Source organism: Daldinia childiae (assembly GCF_008694065.1).
Source record: "Daldinia childiae strain JS-1345 chromosome Unknown Scaffold3, whole genome shotgun sequence".
In the NCBI taxonomy this organism is placed as follows: domain Eukaryota; kingdom Fungi; phylum Ascomycota; class Sordariomycetes; order Xylariales; family Hypoxylaceae; genus Daldinia; species Daldinia childiae.
Window position 1 is genome coordinate 728,613 of NW_022984644.1, and position 22,681 is coordinate 751,293.

The 22,681-nt window shown below is 45.3% G+C and overlaps 4 protein-coding genes across 4 annotated transcripts; all 4 read left to right on the top strand.

Moving 5' to 3' along the window:
- Positions 1–6,761: 6,761 nt before the first annotated feature.
- Positions 6,762–7,901, top strand: GL218_02945 (Streptogrisin-C; the record flags this gene model as incomplete). Its single annotated transcript, XM_033579487.1, has 1 exon — positions 6,762–7,901. The coding sequence occupies one exon, from the start codon at positions 6,762–6,764 to the stop codon at positions 7,899–7,901; it is 1,140 nt and encodes a 379-aa protein (XP_033436086.1).
- Positions 7,902–9,304: 1,403 nt separating this feature from the next.
- Positions 9,305–9,773, top strand: GL218_02946 (putative glutathione-dependent formaldehyde-activating protein; the record flags this gene model as incomplete). Its single annotated transcript, XM_033579488.1, has 2 exons — positions 9,305–9,373; positions 9,438–9,773. The coding sequence occupies 2 exons, from the start codon at positions 9,305–9,307 to the stop codon at positions 9,771–9,773; spliced, it is 405 nt and encodes a 134-aa protein (XP_033436085.1).
- Positions 9,774–12,409: 2,636 nt separating this feature from the next.
- GL218_02947 (1,3-beta-glucanosyltransferase gel4) lies at positions 12,410–16,220 on the top strand (the record flags this gene model as incomplete). Its single annotated transcript, XM_033579489.1, has 3 exons — positions 12,410–12,552; positions 12,636–14,122; positions 15,733–16,220. 3 exons carry the CDS (start codon positions 12,410–12,412, stop codon positions 16,218–16,220), a joined length of 2,118 nt encoding a protein of 705 aa, XP_033436084.1.
- A 3,737-nt stretch (positions 16,221–19,957) lies between these two features.
- GL218_02948 (Cellobionic acid phosphorylase) lies at positions 19,958–22,315 on the top strand (the record flags this gene model as incomplete). The annotated part of the gene is made up of 1 exon (XM_033579490.1): positions 19,958–22,315. One exon carries the CDS (start codon positions 19,958–19,960, stop codon positions 22,313–22,315), a length of 2,358 nt encoding a protein of 785 aa, XP_033436846.1.
- Positions 22,316–22,681: the final 366 nt, after the last annotated feature.

Genomic DNA, 22,681 nt, shown 5'->3' on the forward strand with positions numbered 1-22,681 from the left:
GAGTTGACATTGTGATGAAGAACATTCTTATCTTGCTTTCAGTAGACTAAGCTGTTTCCATGGTCTTCTCAACGATATGATTTAAGTCTAGATAAGTTGCAGGGTCTTGTCTATCCTCTGCATCTAGCATTATAGTTCCCGTTAACGATTCATTCTCCCAGGTCTGGCACGTCTTTTCTGGATTCATAGACCTCCAATTACTTTCCTCATAGATCGGTGGCAATAACCCTTGGGTAGGCTCCTCTTCATTCTCCGCAATGACAGAGGGTAGCCTAGCACCACCCACGAGCGTCTTCCATGCAACTTCCTCGATTACTTTGGTGATGTGTTCTCCTAAAGAAGAGACAACCCCTTTCCCATCACCTATACGCATAAGCCACCGGCCAGAGTCTAGTTCAACAATAGGAAAAGCTCGGCTTGTGCGGGAGTGAAATTCCGCAAGTATAAGAGCGTCACGCAAAGTACTGCTCTGAGTGTATCTCGTACCGCCAAGGGCGAATAGCCTGGCAGGCGGTGAGCAGGCTTCGGGGTGGTCAGCAAGTTTCTGTAGAATAGACGTCATCGAAATCCATGGCGTGGCTGATCCCAACGCACACTTTACCACATATTTGCAGTGAATAAAGAGTGTTTGTAGGTTTGGTAGTTTAATGGGCGTCGGCGAGTTATTCGGGTTTGCCGAAAAACTACTCAGCACATCAGGGCATATGGAGGGAAGTTTGAGGTGAACATGACGCATGCGAGGTAATATATAGCGTAGTTTGTCGCAAATATGCACGGGATTGGCACGCCTTTGCCTTGGAAAATGCCGGTAGTATGCCATAAGATCAAGTTCTAGGTTGACACAACTGCGAGGGAGTGCATCGATTAAGCTGAAAAGAGCTTGCCAGATGCGGTAGACAGAAAAACTCATCGGCGGGGGGATACAGAACGAGAAAGTAGACAGATTGTATAGTTTTGTTAAAACACTTGAGAACAATATTAAGTCTTCATCTATGCAGTAGACTCCGTCCCTAGGTAGTCTGGTAGCTCGCACTGTCAACGAGCGGACTCGGGCGGCTTCACGTAGATTGAAGGTTTCCCTAAAACGGGTTATACTTCTACAATCTAAAACCACATGTCGGTATAACTTCGAAATTCCTACGTCGTGCCATCTTCTGCAGACTCTTAGGCAGCAGAGCAGATCCGAGACTCCAACGGATAATTTTACTGTAACTAGTATCATGGCCAGTAGCTCCAATGGGAGCGACTCCATAGTAGATACCATAGTAAAGGATGCTTGGGCGATAATATATCTCGTGTATGACCGAATGTGAATGCGAATGTGTATATGTGTGGTTGTATATGTGTGGTTGAGAATCTAATATCTGGGGCGGTGGGGAGTTCAACGCCGCATTTTGAATAAGCGGAAAAGGGATGGCCTGATCCTAGCAACATGACGAGCCCAGTGGACTAAAAACCTGTGCAGTTTCCCTAGATAATAGCAGGTCCTTTCCAATATAAACTCGTGACTTAGTTATATAGGAAAGTATAATAACCAGAAACCTGCGCAATTTCCTTAGATAATACAAATAAACCAAGCGACACCCTACGTACCTACCGTATAACCTACCGTATAACTTACCGTATAACTTACCGTATAACCTTATCACGCCAAAGTCCCTTTTAAATATACCGCAACGTATTCGACAGGAATAAAAACCAAGGAAATAACCATGCCACATCAAACGCATTAAAGTTATAGGCCTTCTGTGTGACGCATCACGACCTGATACCCAGACGAAGCTACGTCATCATCGTCCGTATCAGCGGCGTTAGGCGACACGCTTTTATCATCCTTGTCGACAAATAGAAGTCGATTGCCCATAAGATAATATCTACGAAGACCTTTATAGGCTGTCTTGTCGTCTTCGTTGTCCTTGTCGCGGTCGAGAAATATGATTCGATTGTCCATAATATAATACCTACGAAGTCCTTTATAGGCTGTCTCGTCGTTTTCGTCGTCCTCGCTGTCCTCGCTGTCCTCGCTGTCCTCGCTGTCCTCACTGTCCTCGTTGTCCTCGCTGCGCTCGAGATGTATCATTCGATCGCCGATGAAATGATACCCAAGGGAATTGTTGTGAGTTCGAGATAGAGACCGCTTTTTAGAAGGTGGGCCTGAGTCTGGTAGGTTGGGATTAGAAGATGAACGCGGAGGAATCTTGCCTGCAAATATAATATCTTCCACATAGCTTTCGGCACCGCTTATAGTTTCCGTAGAGAGCAGCAATTTGTAGGGACCTGGCTTGGCTGTGTGAAGTATAACAGTATTTCCATTGAAGATAGACCATGCAAAACGGGCGAATAAAAATTCCCGACGAATACCGTATAATTCCTGGCATTCAATATCATGGTATCGCTCTTCTATTTCCATGTGGCTCATAGCGCATGTCTTAAATGCATGGCTCACCAAATGATATTTATCCTCGTGCTTCTGGGGGAATAGAATAATTTCCATTTTTTTATCCCATAAATGATGTACGTCCTTGCGGAGCGTTATCGAGTTTGATGGAGAATCGATATGAGCGCCGCCATAAAACTTCATACGATTTGCCCTAAACCAATCGCTTTCAGAGCGGGGGATTATATGAGCGCGTTCTAAAGGGGTGAAGGAGTTGGTTATTCGACAGGTTCCGTCGCGGTTTATTGTTGCTTCTCGAGAATCGATATCTTGTCCTGCGTTAGCAGGTGCAGGGGAGACAGATATTCCGTTCCAAGGAGGAGGTATGTCTTTGTGAGGGAATATCCAATGCTCGAAATTTGGCGTAATGGGGTAATGCACTAAATATTTGATTAATATCTAGAAAAAAGAGATAAAAAGATAATAATTTACCGTTTCCGTTAATGTTATGCAGGAAGTAGGATTCTTCGGTAAGTTTACTATCGGTAGGGCAGGTAACGGCTTTATCTTTGTCAGGGTTTGGACAGAGTGACAAGTAAACGTAGTTGAGATTCTTCTTATCCTCCTGAGAAGTGCCTCTGTCATCATTTTTCATTTCAATAGGCCAAGCATTGCCAGCTACAATACAACAGGCATAAATAACCAAATTGTAATCAACGCCACTGCCGTAATGGGTGAACTGTAATAGCGACTCATGTGTATAACCAGGATGGTTAACAACAAGAAACCGCCCCTGACTATCGTCGTATTTCTGGGGGGAGGGTAAAGATGGTAGTCGGGGACGTACAGGCATTGCGAGATTGATATGCCATAGATGACTATTACGCCAAAGCGGCAAATGATGAAGAAAAAGGCAACGAAAGATAATATGATATTAAAATAAGGTTCAATATTATCTGAGTACCTGTGACCTGAATTCGTTCCACTACCACTAGTGGGCTTCGCCCACGGCGCCACAGACGCCTCAATTACATGGCCCATGTGTCTGTATATATGTGGGTCACAGGCGTGGCGTTGCTCGAATTCAGGTTTGAGGCTATTTTAGACCCATTAAAAACATCGGGTATTTTAGGTATCTTATTAGTTTCCCATAACAATTTTTTGATCACTTCAGTATAAATAACGGACTTCGTCCCGGATAAACTTAGGGCATTAGGCTTGGAAAGAATACGCTAAATTTACCGGAGATTTGTAGTTTTGTGATGGTAAGAGGAAGTATCCTAGTTAGCTGGTATTTCTCGGCTTTTTAGTTGCTATAGTTATACCATGCACAGCAAGTCTAACAAGCCAATTAAAAGCTTGACTCAACTCGGGCTTAATTTGGCCAAACTTGGATAAATCCTATTTTTGGCGTAATTAATAAGGTCAAATATAAAAAAAAAATTATTTAGTTAATAATAACCATATATAAACCTATTAATATTAAAATCCGAGGGGTATAATTGGTAAATTAAAATTAAACAACTTTTAAAACTAATATAAATTTGTATTTACCGCATAATTATAATAACATTAAAATAATATAATTTAATATAAATAAAATAATAAACGCGTAATGTAATATTAATAATATAAAACGCGTTGATAAATATAATATCTTAATTTTATATATATTAAAACTAACGATAATCGTATTTTTAAAACCATAATAATATTTTTAATAGTTAAAAAAAAGTTTAATAAATATATTAACTAATAAGATTATAAAAGGAATTTACCCGAAACTTAGCCGGTATTATTACTATAAATACCTTAAATCAATCCCATAATATAGCTAGGTAAGCCTCAATTTACAACATATTTAACTTGGCTTATCTAATTTAAATATATACGGTTATCTGGCTTGACTCGGCTCGTTGGACTTGCTGACCATGCATAGGTTTAGAAATAAACTCTCAAGGGCGGTAAACCTCTGAAGACTAGAGATAGGCTCAGGTAGACCACGAGTAGTATAACTCCGGTTCCGAAAATCGAGATATAGAGACTCAAGCGTCCTGTGATGCCTATATAGATAGGTACCTATTCAATAACATCATGTAGCTCAAAGTGATTAACGTCGTCTACCGAATCACATTTGGATACTGTCCTTGTCTAACCTATTATGCGTGATACGAAGAGCACATATCTTCGACTAGGGAGGTAGGTAGCTAAGAGCATCCCAAGCAATGTGGCAAAGAGTATCTGTTGCTGGTCAACAGCGTGTACTATGCTTCCCATATCCGGGAAATGGGTAAAGTATCTCGAGAATGGAATCGCAAGTTTTTGTGTGGCTTGCTCAAGTGCGACCCAAACATTGACTTCGTCAAGCTTTGCCACTAAAAATAGATGAATAGAAATCCTCCTAACTAAGACGACTAGATCATGCCGTTGTGATAATGTATGTAGAAAAGACGTCAATCGCCCTTCCCACTTGTATGATTTTGAACGCCAAGAGTCGCCATACCCAGGAATGAAGTCGTGGTCCAAAGAATACCATGAGGATTCACCAGGCGGCTGTCGGGTTCCTCGGAAGTAGGTATTGGGTGCCCCTGATTTATGCTCTGAGCAGCAGTTCCAAAGATGGAAACTAGTATTTCGTTTGGCAATCTATCCAACACCAACATCAGAGGGCTCATCTTAACTACTATCCTAGGAGAAACAAAAGCCTTGCTGCAAGGTCTTTTAATTGAACATGTTAGTATCAATAATGCCTACCTCTTGGCATGGAAGCCTCCAGAGTTGAAAGTTTAAGAATCAAGAAATGGAAACCCCTATACCCTATACCTGTTGTGCCCCACAAAGCGGCACTTATTATCATTAGGTACCTGATTATCATAGATAAGACCCATAATTAAACCCACTTATGTATTTAGATGTACCTAGATCTTATAGATACGCATCTTACCTACCTTAGATGCCTCTAGAAACCTTCCCAATACATCTTCACGTCTACAATTGACAGCACTTCATTCGACAGCACCAGTATATGCATCGGAAGACCAAGTCTTGGCCTGATATTTTAATTTTGATAAGATAACTAGATCATATACTATAATGCGATTCCAATCATATCACCATTATCAGGTGATTCTTTTTTCGATATATTGTGGATACTACCTCCGATAGAATGAATACCTACCTATAGTCAATAATATAGTCAATAATACAGTCAATAAGGCTGGTTGGAAGCTTTTATTATTAGTGCATTTACGGAAGGTGGACATTACCTGTTCAGCCGTAACGCTAACAAAGGAAGGCGCACGAATTGCTGAATGTCTCCGGTGCCCTCCATTTCAGGTTCCATTTCAGGTCATGTAGCAGCCAAGGCTTATAGGCTGGCAAAAGCAAGACTGAAGTTCCCTTATTAGTGTCGAACGCCGCGGACATCTCGGCTGCTTATCCGGAACGGCAAGTGCAAACGGACAGACCTCGGATTACATTAGTCTCAGTGAGCCTAGACCGTTAAAGAAAGCGGAGAGAGAACGTGATGGAGCTAGCTAGGAGAAGGGGGTAAGGGGGTAAGAGAGTAGGGGAGGGCCGGGAGTAAGGGGCGGGTTAGCCGGAGCTCGCCGCTGCAACAGCCGGAGAATTACAGGTTTTTCCCGCAAAGCTAGAAATGCAGATCATCGGTAGGCTATAGCTGAAGCATATGTTAGATTGCTTGCTAATATCACCTACCGGCGACCTAAATCTAGCGGGCCGGAATCGTCGATCGCCCGGTTTGTCGGCCAGAAACAATACGGGGCCAGACCATTACCATCGGCCTGCCAAGTTTGAAGATATAACCGATCTGAAGCCCATGATCTGGAATAACTTGGCATGTTGACTAAGGTCACGAGGTGTGTTGGCTTGGAGTTACAACGCCTTATCTATCAAAAGCTTTCATCTAATCCCTTGCTCTCTTCTTCCTCCTTCCTATTAGGCTACGTGCCGTCTCGTCGCGCAGGGAGTATGCTTAATCTTCAAAGGTTGTTTTCAACGACTGTCCTGCCTATCTTGCTATAACGTCGCAGGGTGGACGTCTTTTGAAGTGCCTTTAGACGATTGCCCTGCCGATACTATTCAAACCTGGGTAACGTCGCGGGGCGAATTTGGGCAGATTGGGAAGGAGGAATTTGGCGACGGCTAGTCTAATGGAGGGCTCTGTTTTGGACAGCGACAACAAGAGCGTGATGCAAGTCATGATACTGGAGATGGGATGAGTATAAAAGAGCACGCATGTTCTCATCCTGTCTGGTAGTTTTCAGCAGCATCCTAGACTCATCTTGGACTCATCTTGCCTACTATCTAGCCTCTACAACATCAGCTCACCTTTCTCACACGTGTTGTCTTCAGAACGCTAGAAATGGAGCTATTCAGGTTCCTCGCCTTCCTGGCAGCCGTCCTGCCCGTTGCCTACGGTGCCCCTACCCAGGCTACGACCAGCCTCCACCCGAAGCTCCTAGCCGCCATGAAGCGCGACTTGGGACTGGACGCCAAGCAGGCCACTGCTCGTGTCGCCAGGGACCTTTGGGCCAGCGATGTCATCGAGCAGCTGCGCAGCTCGGCGGGCAACTCGTTCGCCGGCGCTTGGATCGCAGAGGACGGCACCACGCTCAACGTCGCCGTCACTGACGAGGCCTTGGCCGCCGAGGTGACCGCTGCTGGCGCCACGCCGGCTATCGTGGCCAATAGCTTCTCCAAGCTTGAAGAGGCTAAGTTGGCACTTGATAACATGGACATCGAGCAGCCCAAGACCCTCGCCACGGAATCGGCCGAGACTGGCATCGCGGCGTATTACGTCGATGTTGCCGCCAACAAGCTCGTCATAGAGGCTCTCGCCGGCAGTACCGCCCACGCAGAGGCGCTGGCCTCGCAGGTCGGGCTCGTCGCATCCGAGTTCGAGGTGCGGACAGTTGAGGCGATGCCGACCACCTTCGCCACGGTCCTCGGCGGCGACGCCTACCTAATCAACCGAAGTGCCCGGTGCTCCGTCGGCTTCTCGGTCACAACTGGCTTCGTTTCGGCCGGCCACTGTGGTACCTCAGGCAATACTGCCACCACCAGCAGCGGTGCATCGCTAGGAACCTTCTCTGGTTCGGTCTTCCCCGGCAGCGCCGACATGAGCTACATCCGCACTGTCAGCGGAACCACCCTCAGCGGCTACATCGATGGATATGGCTCGGGTAACCTGCCTGTTTCGGGCAGCACCGCGTCCGCCACCGGCTCCAGTATCTGCCGCTCCGGCTCTACCACCGGTGTCCACTGCGGTACAGTCCGCGCCCTGGGCGCGACTGTCACCTACGCCGAAGGACGTGTCACCGGCCTCACCCAGACCAATGTGTGCGCCGAGCCCGGCGATTCTGGCGGGTCCTTTTACACCGGTGCCCAGGCCCAGGGTGTCACCTCAGGAGGCTCTGGCGACTGCTCTAGCGGCGGTACGACCTACTTCCAGCCCGTCAATGAGATTCTGTCGACCTACGGCCTCACCTTGGTCAGGGCTTAATTGGCTAGTTGTCACGGCCGTCGGCACCACCTGAGCTGTGGTAGATCTTTGAAGTGTTTGGACTTTGCAGAGAGACAGGCAGAAACGTGTTAGTTAAGCAATATCAGTAGACCCAGTGTTGGGAAATCATTATTATATTGATATAACTGGGAGCTTTTTGTCTTAAGTGTTTTAGTGATTTAGTGATTTGGATGTCTAGCATACTCTACTACGCTAAAATATTGTTGATACTCCTGGATAGGATCTTTTAGACGTGATAGGCTTTCGCTCGATATTCTATATAGACTCACATATCTAAGACTTATGGTAGTAGAATAGGGGGGCCATAGGTCTACTAAACCCCGCTTTCAGGATTCTAGATGAAACATCTAGAACAAAGAATAGGTTTAGTATGTATAGACTTAGGGCCTCGTGAATAGTTGGGGTTCCTTGCGGAACAAGGAAGTTGTGTCCATGTTGTTCGGTTCCACCTCGTGACACCCGCATCCGCATGCTCCTCTTTGTGAACCTTTGAATAGTTCCGGAAATAATAAAAATATATCGGGTCATTTTTAAACGATGGCAATAAAACTTATGTAATAATATATAATAACTCAAGTACCTAAGATATTATAATGATTTTGCTGAGTGTGATGACGCCACTTAGTTAGATTTTGATAGGTACCTAAAATACTATTATCTCAGCCCCGCAAGTGATATTTACGGCATTACTATTGAGTAGTGGACTATAGTTTCATTCTTCCGTCTCCTCGGGTGGAGAATCCCTAAGATAATTTCGCGCCCTGTTGTCATTAGTCGTCACCACGCCTTGGCTTATAAGACCCATTTGGAATCACTTAGCGATATACAGTAAGCTACATCAAAGGCGTAGACATCTGGTTAAAAATAATTCCCACCTTTAATAATTACCAAATACCTGTCTAAGATACCTAGGTACCTACCTTACCTATGCTGTATTGTGCATTTCCGGCTGTTTGAACCATGCCCTTTCTTCGCATCTATTGCGGTATGGACCCGAAGCCGTAAGCCGTTCAAGGGATTTGCGATATATGGGGTACCGGGATTATACTAAACGCTAAGGAGCGATCAGTAATTCGATATCCTTGTTCTAAGACTGATTTGTCAATGCTAGCGCCCTGCATGTTAAACTTTAGGTTGAGTTATTGTAACCGACCAGGGACTAAATGCCCACAGGATTATAATACGAAACAGACAAAGTATAGATGTATCATTTACTAAACAATGAATTTTTATATATAAAATAAGTTGGAATACCTTGATGGCACTTGCTACATCTTAACTAACCATTCCTCGGATAGCCTTAGCTCGTTTTCTACAATATTATTGAAGAGTTGTATATATTTGTTATATTTCATTAACGAGATCACCCCTGAACATATACCATGGCCAAAGAAGGTGGTTGCCTTTGCGGCAAGATCCGCATCTCGACTGAGGGCGAGCCTATAAACAAGGTTGGATTCCCTAATTGCCTTATTCCATCCACTATCAACATACGAGTATCTAACACATACCTAGATGCTCTGCCACTGTCTCGACTGCCACAAAATCTCAGGCTCAGCTTTCAGCTCCAACGTCATCGTGCCCGCTGCCGGCTTCAAGGTTCTGTCCGGGACGCCCAAGACTTACTCCGTAGTTGGCGACTCAGGCCATGAGATAACGTCGCACTTCTGCGGCGACTGCGGATCAACTCTGTGGCGCATCGGGAAAATCTCCGACTTTAACCCAATCCTCAAAGCTGGTGTTATAGACGACCCGGACTTCTTCAATAAGGACGCCAAGCCAATCATAGAATTGTACTCGCATAGGCGGGTGGATTGGGTTAAGGAGATTCCTGGCGTAACTCAGACTTGAGAGTTGTAGCTAGGTTGAGGGTGTGGGTGGACTACGTTGTTGATATTATCTAGGTACACTTCAGGGGGGAGTATATGTATATTGGGCTTAACTAAACCAATAAATCAGACTAAATACTTATCTCTATGTTAAAGGCTTGTTGAACCCAATGGGAGTTTAGTTTGTGAATGTGCTCTATAAAGTAATGAGTAATGGCCGACTTGTGCAGTTATCTCGGGATATCAACCGAATAGGATCCAAGCAACTAAGATATTTGATGCGTCGGCCGGACCGTGTGCTCAGGGAGTTAGCAGCACTTTTAACCCTCAATTCTAAGGAAAGCTCTTCGACAAGTTAACGCTGTAAGATACGTCCGGCCCATCAGTTCCATATCAGTATGCTGTCCCAACAGGATGTCTTTGAAAAGGGATTACTCATCATATAGATAGGTAAGAATATCAACCATCCAAGGGGTTAACTACATAGCGTTTCGAGCAATATTTAATCCTTTGGAATCTGGTCGTAATTATTATCCATTGAGAAACCTCGCTATCGTGTGAGTGTCTCCGCCCGGCACGCGTCATATTTATGAGACCTTCCCATGTCTGGATCTGAATCTATGTTATTCGAGAATCAGATACGACTCGGCCCCGAACAACGCAATCGTAGACAAGAGTTATTGGAGATTGAAGTGGGGTGAGATGCCGAGTTTGGCCTGTTTTTCTTTCACTTGCCCGTTTCTTTGGGTTGGATTTGGAGAGGACATGTCACTTCAAGCCTGAGATATATCGTCAATAACAGATCTATACAAAGCAACCCTGCTTAATATATGTATAGTAGTTCATCACAATAGCTGTCTACTTTGATTCGCTTAGTTGTACTTCTTCTCGAACTACACTGCTGTTGGTTGATCTTTAAAAAGGGGGTTGATAATTACCTCTAACATAAGAACGCAAAATTATTATTTCATTTAAAAAATCTCCATATTCTTGATTCATGTGAGTAAAGCGTTATCCTGGTTCCGGGCCGTAGACGTGTCTACGCGTCAGAATCTAATATCCCCCTATTTGAACAATATCTCAGATTATATGTGTTCTTGTGCTAATTCTACTTGTAACGTTGTTTCGAGTTCGGTTGTCGTCAACCGACAGCCGTAATGCCAACTAGTAGTGGAACGGTAAGTGACTTGTTGGTAGTGGCATTGCACCGCCACTGCTTTGCCGCTCGCGGTTCCGCGTATACCCAGATGATAATCTTCATTAACAATCTTGGGGACTTGGTTCTTAAATAATCTATAAACTTTGGGTTAGAATGGAAGTTTCATGTTGTAGACACATAATTTCTGAGGTAAATGTCAGTCTATATGAAAAGTTAGTAGGGATACGGCAATAATGGATATCGTGTTGTGTTTTGATGATTTAATTTTGCGGTGAGTTGTCAGCTAGGGTACTGATCGCTGCAATATATGCCACTCTTGTATTTCGATCCGTCTCATGTTCAGGGGTAAAATATTTTGATTGGTTAATAAATTGCGTATTTCTCTTTAATAATCCTTTGGAATAATACGATTCCGTGAATTCTTCGAAAAAAACACATGTAAAGTTTTCATCATTTTATATATTTTTGAAGTGATCTCCATTTCGTATATGGTGGATCTGGAGTAGGTTATTGATCTACGGATGGGTTCCCAGCATTTAAATATATCTGTAATACGTAAGTCGGGTTAAGTGTGGAATTTCAGCCTGCCAAGTTTGCTAAGCTTTTTCGTAGCGCGTTTACGTTCGATTGATTGGCATAAGTCACTCCGTAGTGACGGATAACTCGGAATTGCCAAGCCAATTAGATCGGGATAAACGTCACCTGTGTGACTGTGGATCATGTTGGAGGGGTCCTTTCGTAGATACACGCCCCATCCTTAACCGTTTTTAGCCCCTCATAGAGTCACTATAATTTTAGTTGCCTCGCATACGTTTGCATAGCCACCATCTGCCACATCAGCTTCCTTCTGATACAGGAAATTGAAGCAGTCGATGGCAACTGCGATCCAGTCAGGTTGCAGCATTCTAGTTCCATTATTGGTCAGGTTGGACTGTTAGAGAGCCTCCTTCTTCGTGTTCTCTTTTAACTAACCAATCATTGGACCCTACCTAAAGTATATGCGTACCTAAGGTACCTTTAGTTAATACATTCTTTGCGCCGGTTCACTGATTCACTGATTCCGGTCAAATTTCCTATTCCTGTTCCTAGTCTTACGTCTCTTTTCTCACACCAACGTAAGTAAAAGAAGTTTTGTTCCCCAAATTTTGAAACTAAATTCATTGGTTCAGACCGAAGGATCTTGATTTGGTCTGACGATCCACCACCTGGTTCTTTGGTTCATTTGGCCTACACGTTCGCCGCTTTTCTACTTTCTTCCTATTCTCAATTAAAACCTCCCGCATTCCATTTTCTTGGCCTTTTTTTATTTTATCATCGCGCCATCATCAACAATACTCATTCGTTATTATCACCGATACACTTTCGTTATTTATTTCTCGTTTATCTCGGTGGTGACGTGCAAACTTCTAACTTCAGAATTCCCAAGTTCTAATTTATTTCCTATTGGTTGGTTGTTCTTGGAATCTTTCGCTTAGGATCGCAAAACACCAACCGCCACGATGTGGACGTCCTCGGTCGTCTCATATCTCACCTTGGGACTTGGCGCCCTGTCTAGCAGCGCATTAGCTCAGAGCTACAATGACATTGCACCTATCAAGGCTGTAGGCCAGCACTTCTTCTACTCTAACAACGGCACTCAATTGTAAGTTTATTAACTTTAAACCATCTTATCACCCGTTGTCTTGGCGAATCCCAGAGCCCCCGAAGCTAATTGTCTGTGACTAGCCTCCTCAAGGGCGTTGCTTATCAGGAGGATTACAATCCTAACGGTACTGCTAACAATGCCGCCAACACCAAGTATACTGATCCGTTGGCCGACGCTTCGAAGTGTTCGCGCGACATTCCTGTCATGAAGAAGATCTTCACCAACGTGATCCGAGTCTATGCTATCGATCCCACCCAAGATCACGATGATTGCATGGAGCAGTTGGCCTCCAATGGCATTTATGTCATTGCCGATCTTGGTGAGCCTGGTACTTCTATCGACAGCGACAACCCCGAATGGAATGTCGGTCTTTACCAGCGTTACACTGCTGTCATCGATTCTCTAAGCAAGTACAAGAACGTGATCGGCTTCTTTGCTGGCAACGAAGTCGTAGAGAAGCAGAATCAGACATCGTCTGCTGCTTTCGTCAAGGCCGCCGTCCGTGACACAAAGGCCTACATCAAGCAGATGAACTACCGTGATTCTTTGGGTGTAGGCTACGCAACTGCTGATGTTCCTAGCAGAGATGAGCTGGCTCATTACTTTGCCTGTGAGCCCGAAGATGGCGTTTCTACATCAATTGATTTCTGGGGCTACAACGTTTACTCATGGTGTGGAGACAGCAACTACCAGAGCTCATCGTATGGTACTCGTGTCGATTTCTTCAAAGATTATCCCGTCCCTGCCTTCTTTGCCGAATACGGATGTATTGAGGGTGTTGAGAAGGGCCACAGACCTTTTACTGAGGTTGCTGTTCTCTACGGTAACATGACCTCAGTCTTTTCGGGAGGTATCGTCTACGAATATTTCGAAGCGGAAAACCATTATGGTTTGGTCTCTATTGATGGCGACAGCGTTAGCCCATACCCGGAATACACCTCTCTTTCGTCTCAACTAGCCAAGGTCACACCGTCCCTCACACAGTCAAGCGCATACAAACCGTCTAACACTGCTCCCGCCTGCCCTAGTGTTGGTGGTACGACATGGGCTGCTGCTGCGTCACCTCTTCCCCCTGCGGTTAACCCTCAGCTTTGCGAGTGTGAGGTTGCTAGCTTGCAATGCAACATCGATTCTGATGATGAGGATTCATACGCAAAGGTATTCGACTACATCTGTGGCTCGGACCCGGACTACTGCAAGGGAATTGCCCACAACTCTACGACTGGCACTTATGGCGCTCTTGGTGGATGTTCTCCCAAGCAGCAACTCGCTTGGGTGGCCAACCAGCTATACATAAACAGCGACAACAAGGCAAGCGCCTGCGACTTCGAGGGATTAGGCAAGACGCAAAGCCCCCAAACCTCATCTGGCTGCCAGGCTTTGATTTCGGCAGCTGGTACGAATGGTGAAGGTTCTGTGGTCAGCCCAACGGGCCAGCAGGGTACCGCAGCTGCAAGCAGTTCATCCGAAGGTGCTGCTGTAGGTAACATGATGGCGCCCTCGTTCTTCAACTATGGCAAGGCCTTCTTCGCTGCCTACGTGATCACTGCCTTGGTCTCAGGCGTCGGTATGTTCATGCTGTAAGGTAGTAAGTTGAGGACTTGGAAGTTCTGGCACATAGGGGGTGAGGGACAGTAATGGGTCTGAACGTGTATTAGGATGGCGTATTTCTGAACCTGCGAATGCAAACATGAGGACATAGTGTCCCATTTTCTATTAAGAGTTGATGCGACTTGTTTTATTACAGAAGTTATTTTTCCCTATTCCCTTTTGTGAAGTTGTAGATATGGTTGTGTTAAGTCTGTATATGTGCTCCACATGTGCTCCCTTTTCTGGTTGCTTTAAGTGTTACGAATAACATAGCTACCTACCTAATGTACTTTGGAAGTCAATAACTATACACTAGCAATATCTCTTACAATTCAAATTTGATGCTGCTCGTTTTCTATCAAAATACTCGGCTGCAGGTACATCCATGAGATGTACGCGTAGTATGCAGCTAGTGTTAGAGGTAACATGGATTCTGCAGCCCACTGTTACGCATCTGTAACTGGAACTCTAGATTCTGCAAGGTAGATACCTGACCTGGGGATCCCTGTCTAACTACGGTGCACCATTAGTGCGACAAAACAGAATCGCGGATAGAAATTCACCCGGTTGGCTGGAATAGTAAGGCTATTACAGCTGGCGATTAGCTTAAATCAGCTGTGGGTTGACTGGCTGGATAATTCCCAAAACTTGCAACGTATTTTAACCACTATAACTATAGTGCACTATATGCTATAACCACCTGAATTACAGGAGACCTAGCGTATATATATACGCTATAATCATACCGTCTTTACATATATCAGTCAATCGGACGAATCTTCATCCGCGATTTTGTTGTCAGTTATGGACTAATGGTCTAACACTCGGAGTACATATGCACTTACTCGTGTATCATCCCCTGTATCATCCCCTACTTGATTTCACAACTAACTTCTACATACATTCCTATCATTTCATTTCTTCATGGACATTAATATCCAATTTCCTAATGACGCCGCCGAACGTCGTAGACTTCAAAACCGAGTAGCGCAACGCAGGTTTCGCCGTAAGTTTAACTACCTATATTTTGTCTTGTCTCTTCGACCTGCTAATATTTGTATTTCATAGAAAAGAGAGAAAAAGGACGCCATGTTGCTGTAGATGAAAATAATGATCATGCCAATTCTGAAGCTTACCCGAGTTTTGGAGCATCTATAACTGGACCCCAGTACCAAATTCAGTCTCAGCCATCGCCACTTTACCCCGTGAATGTAGATGTGGTTCCACAAAGTGATGGAATCACTTTACCTAGTCTCCTATCAACTACTAGCCTTTCACTTCAGGCCGGGGGCAGTTCGAATAATGTTACTCATATCGATCCTAACATCTGGGATCATAATGTTATAGATGGCTTCTTATCGAGCACGGTTACGGGGCTTACACCCGATACTAACCTTCCCTCGCCGTCACAGTTTCTGCGGGAGCTAGACATAACTCCCGACAGAATAATAGGAACCGATATAGTTGATGATACAAGAATCTCTCGTCCACTCCATAATAATGAAAATGAGCTTCAAGAGCCCCCACCTAATGAAATACGAAGGCCACTAAGATACCGACGCTCGGCATGTCTTAAAGAGTCCTTAGAGTCGGTACGCGGGGATGCCGAGGATGGATGGCTCGGTGCTTTACATATCGCGGCTCAGAGTGGACACGAGAGAATGGTCGACATACTAATAGAACAGGGAGAAGACTTCAACGAGAAAGACAGTGATGGACGTACTCCACTAATGCACGCCGTGATAGGTGGTCATGAAGGTGTGGCACAATTACTACTCGCACGCGGTGCCCCTATCGCCCCCGTCGACCGGGACGCGAGATCGGTACTACATTGGGCTGCGGTGTACCGACGCGAAAGTATGCTGCACATGTTTCTCGAACCGCAGGGTTACTATGCGATAGATCGCCCTGATGTCGATGCGTACGACGATTCCGGATGGACGCCCCTACACATAGCGATCCGTCGGGACTTCGAAGCCGGTGTCCGGATGCTTCTCCAAGCCGGCGCGCGTTCAGACGCGAAAGCGCAGAAATGCCCTTTGACGAGGAAACTAGAGGCTCTTGGTTTATTCTAACAAGTTTTTACTTATATTATTTACATCACGCGACTACTTACTAGTTTCAAATCCGAAATATTACACGACGTTCCAGACTACTAATATTTGAAGGTATATCTACCTTGGCATCTTTACAATGGCTATAAATTTGCTCTCGCAGGCTAATCTTTATTTAGCCTTACCCGAATTTTGTCTATTCTGCAGAACGCTACGCACATTTCACCACCATCCCTTTTTAGTATCAGCTCTTATATACAAGTCAATCTTCCTATAGCTATGTTGCTACCTATCTAGGTACATAATGCTATGGACAGAAGAGAGTCAGTTTCTAATCAAATAAAAGCACAGTGCATTGTGCTTTTAAACCGACCACAAACTCTGAATCGTTTACTACTTTCGCCGAGGGACGTCGATTATCACTTCATGTAGTACGAATAGGGAAATAATATGATCTACCCGACTTTGGTGGATATAGATTAAACCTAGTATAGCAGCTGAGCACAATAAGGATATGCGATTACGGCTCTTAAAATATATATAAATCCGAAAGATGCCAGCTCCCATCAAGTATTGGGGATATTCTCTCTTATCTGCCTTCAAAATGGATCATGTATACTCCCTACCGAGCAATTCAAGATCTATCCTGACATACCGGAGTGGGAATATATCTCTTTCACCGAATGGTGTTCGATCTTAACTCTAGGTCTAACACCTCCTATTACTCATATCATAGCCGGGTTTCCTCGACCATCGTACCTCTACGAACGCCTTCCAAAGTGAAATGAACGTGCTACTCTTTACAGCTCTACATCTTATCTTATGGCAATATACTGCAATTACAAGTCAGCGAATCCGAGCCAAGACTTGAGACAGGAAGGATACGACCGGGAGCAATACGCTCTTTTGGGCAACGCGTAGATGGGACGGCTTGGAGGAGATGATTGACCTAAGCTCTCCGTACTACACACAGTTGCCTCCACACGCCTGAACGGCTTTGTTTTTCGATTGGTTCATTAAGACTGTCATTGTGACGTTGTAGGGCGCACACGCCGTTGTTTCCCTTAGTCAAATCCGTAGGCAGCACTTCGGGCGGTCACGTCGTTTATATGGGGTGTTGACTTAATCTTCTTTCCCCTGGCTTTCATAGGCCTCGTTCGCCTCTTTGGCACATTCTGGCTCACTGACAAGTTTGCATATATACCTCCGTCGCAACGTGGCTCAACTACGATTAAGCTAGCATCGAGATCCACCCAAGACCATGAAGCACGAGCTTCTCTAGATGGTCTCCTAGTTGATGACGCTTCTGGCCAAGATACGATCCGGATAATAAACCCCTTGGGGAAGCTGAGTTTTGGGTACACAACTTTATGAGCACTTGTTTCCGTACACTTGACTCGCCATTGACCAAGCATGCATCGATTTTGGAGGTAGCGGATATCGATGAGTATGCGAAGGTCATATCGGTTAACCACGTTCTACGACATAACCATCGATGCCATGAAAAAATTATATTAGTCAACTACTACCGAATTTCTTAGGCTTAGGCTAACCCCAATGAAATGGCAATCCCTTTTCTTGCGCAATACCTCAGGCTGTCGATATCAGTCGTATCCGCTACTTCGATAAACTTCTTCGTTTCACCCCAGTTATTTCTATAGACCGGGACCGAATCGACTGCCAAGCATCGCTTTCGTGCCCCGATACGTATTGCTTACGCGTCCAATCGCGCCGCTCACATCATAAAGCAGGTCTACGAAGCTGCTTGCCGCAAGTACCCCTTAATGGTTCAGTTTGTTTCCCTATTGTACAATCTTCTATGCGCTTAGTGGCATTGTCTCAGTCGCGGCTCTTATTCGAATCGAAGGAATCAATGATAATCGCCACGGCCCCGTAAAACGCCTCAACTTGGCTTTTAAGCGCCTATCAACTTTGTAGCATTCTTAAACTATCTATTTCATAGGATGGTATCCCCATAGAGAATGAGGACAGACTAATTATGTTGTCCGGGAATAATGGTGAAGTTACGCTAGCAGTTCTAAATATTGCTATTACAACTATGGACCTATCTACTGGGCCCTAGATTTTGGCATGATATTTCTAGATCAGATGTCTACCTTTCATGAAACTATTAGAACAGGACCGTAACGCCAGTGTAGGCGCCCTGACGAGATGCAGTAGTAGCTAGCAAGATTAATGTGGCATAGGATAAGGAGAGGGAAGTAGTATTGCTATAATAACATTAAAGGAGGTAGGTATAAACGCCTATTAGGGGAATAGTTTACAATAATACATAATGCTACAATACAGCGTCTTTTCTACTTATATCAAGAGAGCTTTAATAACTATAAAAAGTTAATTTTGTGATTTTGTTAAGATGTAATCTAATAGAAACAACTTGGTTTTACTGGATGCCACTCCAATAGCAACGCTCATATCCATCGGCGATATGACGAATATGCTTCGGATAAGGTAGAGGGGCTGACACCTAGTCTTAGTGCCATCCAGATAGACTTCTAGATAATATCTAGGGATATAGGGGCCTGACTGGGTAGTTATGGAATGGATCCTTAGTCGACTAAGCGTTAATAGCTCATAATACGCTCCTATGTGAATACAATAGCTATAGTTGTCACAGGAGTATAAATTGGAACTAATGGAAGCTTAACTCTTTCGCTCTTGTGCGTTGACTGGTTAATCAATAAGCAGATATAAAAATAGGACTTATAAGAAGCCAAGAAAAGAAACATAAAATCAAGTTTTGCTCTGTTAAAGTCACATTGGCTTTTAAGATAAACTTGGATTATATGGCTTCGAGGTCCGATTAATTTACCAGTAGAATGGCCTCTATAATCTCTATAATAATAATGTAGTATTTGGGAAGAGAAGCTATCACTCTGAGTTTCCCGACGATAGTTTTCTCGGCGTTATTAACTATTCGCTTAGACACGCTTCTCAAAGGAGTAATAGAAAATGTTGAGTTATATTGGTACGTAATCGGTATGACTATTATGGCTGCCTTTTCTTTATTTAGCCTGTTAATCCAATCATATTTAATGCTGTATTTTTTTAGTCGCTTCTATAATTCAGTAGAATCGATGGGGAAATAGGTTAATATGTCATCCTTCGTTGGGACTAACCTACCATGCCATGAACTTACCAGTCTATATTCGGTTTAAGTAGCTGGCTCGTCGGGCTTGGTCTCCCGCAGCGGAGAGATTCCCCCACGACGCCGCGAGCTTGCCTACTTGGTGCTCCGATCCTAGCTCCGCTCTTAGTAAGTATATCATAGAACCCCACGAATCACTACGTCGTATGAAGAGTTGTTTGGAGTTCGCATATATAGTACAACCTAACGGTACATCAAGGAAATATGCCGCCGGCATTACCTCGCGAGAATTGCGAGAATATTGAAGGAACACAAGCAGATCTGCGGCAATCGAACGATGTCCTCGAAAGCTCTATCCGATTTAGAGGATTCTTGTGGATCACTTGATTGATATACCAAGCAAGGTATTGGTTCGTCACCCACGTCGTAGCGGCGTATTTATTTTACCCGTATATTCTCCCGAGTGAGCTCCATGCAAGAAGGTCATACGCCAAGCCCCGTGTACCGGCGTAGCGGTGTCCATGGTCCACGGTCTGGTAGTCTTGTCCCCTTTATAAACCATAACCCCGGATTCACAAATGACCTAACGTGACGGAAGACCTAATTGAAGACATCCGGAGAAATACACTTGCGGCTGAAAGTGAACACGATGTTACGCTCTACAGATGACGGCGACCGCTACGAGCTGGCGAGCCCGACGGCTCTGCCGAAATCTGGCGCTTTCTTGTGGAATCAGAAGATGATGATCCAGATCACTTGTCGTGGGTATGCGACGGCACAATTCATGCAGCCCGAACCTTCAAAGTACGCGCACGCGCCTAATCTCGAAGCCAAGACATTCATGCAGCCCGAGCAGAACTACTACGCACACCACCCGGGCCGTTTTGTCTACGTCAAGGACGAGGAGACTGGCCAACTGTTTTCAGCACCCTATGAGCCGGTGCGGGCTCCGCTTAACCGGTTCGTGTTTTCCGTTGGCAAGAGTGATATCTCCTGGACCGTTGAGTACCTTGGTATCCGCGTTGAAATGACCTTGGTTATTCCAACGCATGATGTGGTAGAGCTATGGTCGGTTAAAGTGACCAACATATCCTCACGACCGCGCAGAATTAGCGTGTACCCCTATTTCCCATTTGGGTACATGTCGTGGATGAATCAAGAAGCTGAATGGCGACCGGATCTCGGAGGCGTGGTAAGCAGCAGCATCACACCATACCAGAAGGCAACAGACTACTTCAAGAACAAGTATCTGAAGGACAAGTCATATTTTCTGTGTGAAACCTCTCCAGTATCATGGGAGGCAATGCAACAGGCCTTCGAGGGTGAAGGTGGCCTCCATGCACCTTCGTCGCTGGAACAACCAGAGCTCAGCCGTAGCGATGCTCGCTACGAGACGCCTGTGGCTGTAGTACAGTACCGTGAGGAGCTCAAAACAAACGAACAGCGAGAGTACCGATTTCTCTTCGGACCCGCGTACGATGACACCGAAATCCGTTCGGTACGGGATAAGTACCTCAGCAAGGAAGGATTCGCACAGACAGCCCGGGAATATGCAGAGTATATCAACAAAGGAAAAGGGTGCTTACAAATTGAGACCCCTGATAAGCACGTAGATAACTTTGTCAATAATTGGTTACCGCGGCAGTGCTATTATCATGGCGACGTGAACCGGCTGACCACAGATCCGCAGACGCGTAATTACTTGCAGGACAACATGGGCATGTCATATATCAAGCCTGAGGTCGCACGTCGAGCTTTCCTGATCGCCGTAGCACAACAGGAGAAAAATGGCGCCATGCCCGACGGTATCTTGTTGGCGGAGGGCGCTGAGCTCAAGTACATTAACCAGATTCCGCACACTGACCACTGTATCTGGTTGCCGGTCACCCTAGAGGCGTATCTCGCCGAGACAGGTGATTATGATCTTCTGAAGGAGCAAGTAAAAGGAATGCATGGCGATACGTATACCGTATTTGAGCGCTTTAGTCGGGCTATGGATTGGTTACTCTCGGCCCGAGACACGCGTGGGCTGAGCTACATCGCGCAAGGTGATTGGTGCGACCCGTTGAACATGGTGGGTTACAAAGGTAAGGGTGTATCCGGGTGGCAGACGGTTGCTACCGCATTCGCGTTGAAGTTGTGGGCGGATGTTTGTGAGCACGAAGGCAAAACCGATCTAGCAGCACACTACCGCGCAGGCGCCAAGGAGGTCAACGATGCGGCTAATGCACACCTGTGGGATGGAGACTGGTTCGCGCGAGGAATCACGGACGATAATGTGATCTTCGGCGTCAAGAAGGATAACGAGGGTCGTATTTGGCTGAATCCGCAGACGTGGTCGATCTTGAGCGGGGCGGCTAGCGACGAGCAGATCACGCGAATATTGCCTCAAGTAGACTCGCAGATGGGTACGCCGTACGGCGTTGTGATGTTCGCTCCTCCATATGGCGGTATGCGAGAAGATGTAGGGCGTGTGACGCAAAAATATCCCGGTTCGGCTGAGAACGGGTCAGTCTATAACCATGCGGCCGTCTTCTACGTCCACAGCCTATATTCAATTAAGGAGAGCGACCGAGCATACGATGCTCTAAGAAAGATGATCCCTGGACCTTCAGAAGAGGACTATATACAGAGGGGTCAACTGCCCGTGTATATTCCCAACTATTACCGAGGCGCGTACCAGCAATATCCCCGTACCGCGGGACGATCTAGCCAGCTCTTCAACACAGGGACAGTGTCATGGGTATACCGAAGTTTTATCGAGGGGCTATGTGGTCTACGTGGAGACGCGAAGGGTTTGCGTATCCAGCCACAATTACCCTCTTCCTGGGATGCGATCAAAGTGACACGCCTATTTCGGGGCGCTACATTCGTTATTGACATCCGTCGTTCGTCAGATGTAAAGGAGGTAGTGGTAAAGCACGAGGGTCGAGTCCTCCCGGAAGCGCGCTTCACTAACATCCAGCCGGGTGCTACCTACGAGCTCTCCGTTGCGATACCTAAATAACATGCTAAGTTGTTTGCGGTTTGCGGTTGTTGATTATACAACCGAATTATACAACCGATAGCTAGTTGGACCTATGGTGTTGGACTAGCTGGCAGGTAGGATGGAAACAAAAGGGAAGGCCTGCGAAATACGTATAAATAGGTAATTTGTTGATGAGCCAGCTGGATAAAGACTCTCTTATTGAATATGTTTTCAGCTTATAAAATCTTGTTAATAGACGGCGTCATATTCATATAGAGAAATTTCAATTTTGAATTCGTATCATCAAATGCATCAAAATTCCCTTGTTCTCATAAGGAGTAAATCGATGAAGCTTGAAACGCCAAGAGGGTGCACGTCCACACTAACTCGCATCGTATCTTGGCG